At 33.3% G+C, this 5,174-nt stretch overlaps 1 protein-coding gene across 1 annotated transcript; it reads left to right on the forward strand.

Annotated features, from left to right (window-relative positions):
• On the forward strand, positions 1-4,803 carry LOC136976664 (biotinidase-like). Its single transcript, XM_067272015.1, has 3 exons — positions 1-136; positions 2,822-3,029; positions 3,095-4,803. Exons 1-3 carry the CDS (start codon positions 18-20, stop codon positions 4,394-4,396), a joined length of 1,629 nt encoding a protein of 542 aa, XP_067128116.1. The 5' UTR covers positions 1-17; the 3' UTR covers positions 4,397-4,803.
• Positions 4,804-5,174: the final 371 nt, after the last annotated feature.

Raw genomic sequence — 5,174 nt, forward strand, 5'->3', positions numbered from 1 at the left:
TTTACGAATAATTTACGATGATGTCATTTGTATACGATACGATTGGTTATATTTCTGAATCTCTATCATTCTTGGAGCCTGTCTGTGATGTGGATATTTATCTGAACACTTACAGAAAAAAACAACAGATCCCTCGGTAAGTTAAAATTATCCAGGAGTTAGATTAAATTTAAAATATTAAACAATAGTCTTTTGCTAATGTTAAGTAATAGAATCATTGCAATTTATAAGCCAGCCAGTTTCTGTCTGGTTCTATTTCCGTCATTGATTAGGATATGTATTGGTAACGTATTATCTACTAATTCTGTTATCTCTCAATTACAAAAGAGCGCACTGTAGATGTTTCGAATTTATGACAAACATACTATCAGATGTAACTAAATGAAGCAGTTAGAGCTGGTAATTTTACAATATTCGCCTAACATATCCGAGATTTTTTAATTGAAGAATGTAAATAAAATTTCTAGGTTTTAAACTAAGCTTTATAAAATGTTTTCGAAGTGTACAAGATTTGTTTTAAGTAAACGTCGATTTAACGTACTTAATAAACCAGCAATGAGTTGCTCAACTATCCAGGCAACATTTAAAATTTTGGTGGCGCTATCTGTTATCATATTTCACGGGTGGGTAAGCAAGAGTTCAGTGGGAGCCGAAATGTAGGTTTTGCAAAATGCATGGGAGCCGCAGTTCTGTACTGTCGTGGCGGATAGTATGGTAAGGCGCGCGATTTTATTATATAATATAAATATAATATAAAACGAATATTGAATTTTCTTAATAAACATATTTCCACAAAATTATAAAAATAAAATTGTAAAAATAATAATAATAGAAAACAGAAATTAACACTTTCAACAAGAGCCGCATGTACTGTACCTCAAAAAGAACCACATGCGGCTCTCGGAGCCGCATTTGCCCATGTCTGTCATATTTTATCAAAAACATTTTTGTAATTTTAACTATTATAAGATAACAAAAACCTTAATTTTGAGAGTACGGATGAGTTTTATAAAAAAATTTTAAATGCTAATAACGTGTAAAGTCGTCATTAATAAAGTCCGATCTCAATCGAAATATCACACACACTTAAGAATATAAAAAGTTTTTTATAACAAAATCTCATAACAGATGGCGCCACACAATTTATTTAATTTGCTTAATAATATAAGATTCTTTTTTAATAAAAACTCATAACAGACGAGAAAGTTACGCAACTTTCGTTGCTAGATTCTTTTTCTATATGCTATTGTACGGATATGTATAGCTCTGTGGGCGTGTAAAGACACGATTTTTTCACCCAATGTAAAAGCTTAATAACACTTGTGCTTTTTACCGACAATTTCTGAAATTTTGTAGAAGTTTGTGTTTTAGAGGATTCGTGCTGTTAAATTTTGGTGGTTAAAGGTTGAAGGGGTGGGAATATGGCGGGTGTCATGTGTCACATCTGGAGAGGGATAGGATTTAATGAAGATTCGTTATTAACATTCACACTTTTTAGAAATAAAAACTCACCTCTCCCTGAAAATTAAGCTTTTTGCCATTTTATAGTACAGTAATACCCAGAACTTACGCGATAGGTGGGACCGAGCGATTACCGCGTAAGTCGAATTCGCGTAAGTCAGGGTATAATTTCGCATATAAATACATACAAATTATTTTTAATTGGGGCCGGAGACTAAAGAAAACAATAATTTAGAAAAAAAGGTTTAATAAAATCTTAGATAATACATATGTATAACAAATTATATTATTAAAATCGTAAACCGAAGTTATTTTGATATAGAAGGCTTCCTAAAATCTAACAGATTCGTCTGACGGCTCAAAGATGTTTTTTTTCTCTCGCAACAGTTCCTCGTAGCATGCTAATAATTTTTTTTATTTCTCGTTTTGTAGAAATGCGCTCTTCGTTGGAGTCTGTATTTTCTAAAATTTGTAACTCCTTTTCAATTGAACTGAGGCCTTCTGTCAAGTTTTCACAGCTTCGAGAATTTTTTTCTTTACCTTTTATAATTGTTCTGACCGTCGATTCCGGCAGATCAAACTTCTTTGCCAATTCACAAATTTTCATTTTTGTATCGAAGTCTTTAATAATGTTAACTTTACATTCCAAAGATAAAGTGTTTCTTTTTTTCTTTGATGCAAAAGAATCAGTTCTACTTCGTTTGGATGACATAGTAGAGTCTCTCAAGTCTCCGTAGATATAACAAACACAGAAATAAATAACACAAAATAAATTGTAGCTATGCGTCGATTCCGCGCGACACGTCCGAACATGTAAGCTGAACAATAGTGTGGAGGGAGTGAGTAATCAAGAGTTGCGTGGCGTTCAAATAAAAGACGAATCGACGAGATTTGAAAATCGCTTAACTCCGGGTTCGCGTAAGTCGGGTTAGCGTAAGTCGAGGTATTACTGTAATTAAAAATACAAAATTTTCAAATAAAATCTCAAAACAGATGGTGCCACACAATCTAATTTATTCTAATAGTATAAGAGTTTTCTTTATTTATTTACTAAATTAAATTTCTCAAGAGTAGTTGAAAAATCTGGCTTAAAATTTCTTTTCTCCAGAAATAAGACGTATGAAGAAAACAGAAACACTGATTAAAAATCACCTCACAGAAAATATTTATTTAAACACTATTAATTAAAGCGTGAGAAAATGAATAACTCATCGAACAATAAAAAATATCTAATTTCACTATCTTTAATTTATTTTTTATTTTTCGGTCGAATACTCTAAATGACACCTCCCTCTTAGACAACTACCATTAATAAAATAAACTATAAATTTCAAGTATCATATCTATTATTCCCATACAGGATCTTCCGTCTTACAATGTTCTCCGTGGTGTTTGGACTGTTACTGATAGTTGCGATCAAATGTCAGGATGTTGATGACTCAAAGTACTTCACAGTTGCTGTACATGAACACGTGAGGAAAGGTAATTACGAAACAGATACGACTGAGGAATTCATTGAAAAAAATCTGGCCGCTTATAAACGGATTGCAACGACAACTGGTCAACACGTAAGTACAATCAAAATGTGATAATTACTTTTTTTATTTAATATTTAAAGCTCATTGAATTCCAGGATGTTGACTTACTGGTTTTTCCTGAATTTGGACTCTTTCCACCAACAAAAAGAGAAGCTATAATTGACAATGCCCAATATGTACCCGATCCGAAAATTGAACAATGGAATCCTTGTTTGGAACCCGACAGATACAACAATTCATATATTTTAGAAAAGTTAAGTTGCATGGCTAAGCAAAATAACTTGGTTATTTTGGCTAATATTCTGTCGAAGGTTCCTTGCAACAATTCTACTGGTTGCCCCGATGATAAATTCTACGTTTACAACACCAATGTAGCCTTCAATAGGAGTGGTTTATTAATAGCACGATATAGGAAAACTCATTTGTATTTCGAAGATGGCCTTAACGTCCTTCCAAAACCCGAATTTATTGTATTTTCTACTGATTTTGCCTTAATCGGTACTTTTATTTGCTTCGATATTGTATGGAAAGAATCAGTTCAAATGGTTGAAAAATATAAACCCGATGCTGTTATATTTTCAACTTTATGGTTCGAATTCATTGAACCTGGAATGAACGCAGTTCAAGTACAACAATCTTGGGGAATCGCAAACAACGTCACCATTATATCAGCTAACAGGCAACAGCCACAATCTGGATCTTTAGGAAGCGGAATGTTTTTTGGAGATACTGGAATTGGCAATTACGTTTATATCGCAGATGGTCAATCCAGACTACTGATCTCTAAAGTTCCAAAAAGAGGCGTTACTCCACCGCAAGAATTTCCACTTCCAACCATTATCGAATTTGGTGATTTTGAACCAGGAAAATCTGATAACAATATATCTTCTGGAGTATGTTCTAGAAAAATACTAGGACCCCCATCAAACAATAACGACTTCAGGTGCCAGGATTATGACCTCAGCAACTTCACTTTAGTTAAAGTGAATGCGGAAAATCACGTGGAAGCTTGTAATAATGGACTTTGCTGTAGCGCTCGTTATAAAGTACAGTTATCGGATGAAGACTATTATCTGGCAGTTTACAATGGAACTTTTACAGCTTCCGAAAGATATACATGGTGGATAGAAGCTTGTTTTCTTGTGCGTTGCGATTCTTTTGAAGGGAAGGCGTGTTCCACCTTTCCTACGAAAGCTAACACTGTCTTTGAAGAGCTTAAAATCGAAGCTAATTTCACCACTCCATATGTCTATCCCAGCATTTCTATTAGCGGCCTACAACTAGCTCCTAAACAGAACTGGGTTTATAACGAACATGGATTATATTTGAAAACAGAATCTGACAGCCTCTTAGTTGCTACTTTATACGGAAGATCTTACAATAGAGATCCGGAGTAATTTTTCCAGCTTTATGATTTCTTAATTTTTATATATAATCTAGAAATATTTTAATACTTTTGAAAAAAAAGGATAATAGAGATTGTTACGGACTTAGAGTGGTTCGAGTGCAGTTGTTTTAAAATTGCTATTTTCAATGCAAGTTTTTTTAAAATATCGAATTAAAAAAGCAAAAGATGTACTCAGTATCAGAAGGCAAAATAGTATTGCATCAACGTCTCGTTATGGACTTCCTACAAATGACAAGATGCAGAAAAAATGACAAATTTCTTAGGAATTAGTTTAAATATAAAAATATAATTGCATTGAACATTTTACAGACGATTGATTTTCCTGTCCCGTGTTAAGATTAATCTTAGACGAAAATTTTGTCACATTTGCTATGTTAACATGTTTAAAATTAAACTCGTTAGACGTGAACTTTTTGTAAGAAACAAAAATATACTTCTAAGCAAGTATTTCATAAATACAAGATAGCTTGAAAAAGTTCCCAGAATTATGTTGGGTTAGACAATTTAACACAATAAAAAAGAGAACGTGTAATGCATGTCTTAGTTAAACATGCCAGGAATAGGGAAATGTGTTGAAACAAATCTATCTCGCTGCAAAGATGACAACAGTTACCGTCACTGATGGTCCTGTTAGTGAGACGTCGTGAGACAGTGTGGCGGAAATGTTTGTGGAAGATGTATGTGCAAATATAAAAATTTATGTTATAGGGAAAACTATCTGACCTAAAAGATTCTTCAGGACGCCTATGTTGAATCTGCAAGGAAGC

This window comes from Centruroides vittatus, unplaced genomic scaffold (assembly GCF_030686945.1).
Source record: "Centruroides vittatus isolate TY-2023 unplaced genomic scaffold, ASM3068694v2 contig_417, whole genome shotgun sequence".
Taxonomy (NCBI): Eukaryota; Metazoa; Arthropoda; class Arachnida; order Scorpiones; family Buthidae; genus Centruroides; species Centruroides vittatus.

Coding starts and splice junctions, on each gene's coding strand:
- LOC136976664 (XM_067272015.1), top strand. CDS start 18: ATGATGTCATTTGTATACGATACGATTGGTTATATTTCTGAATCTCTA. Junction 137..2,821: donor AAAAAACAACAGATCCCTCG/GTAAGTTAAAAT, acceptor ATTCCCATACAG/GATCTTCCGTCTTACAATGT. Junction 3,030..3,094: donor CAACGACAACTGGTCAACAC/GTAAGTACAATC, acceptor ATTGAATTCCAG/GATGTTGACTTACTGGTTTT.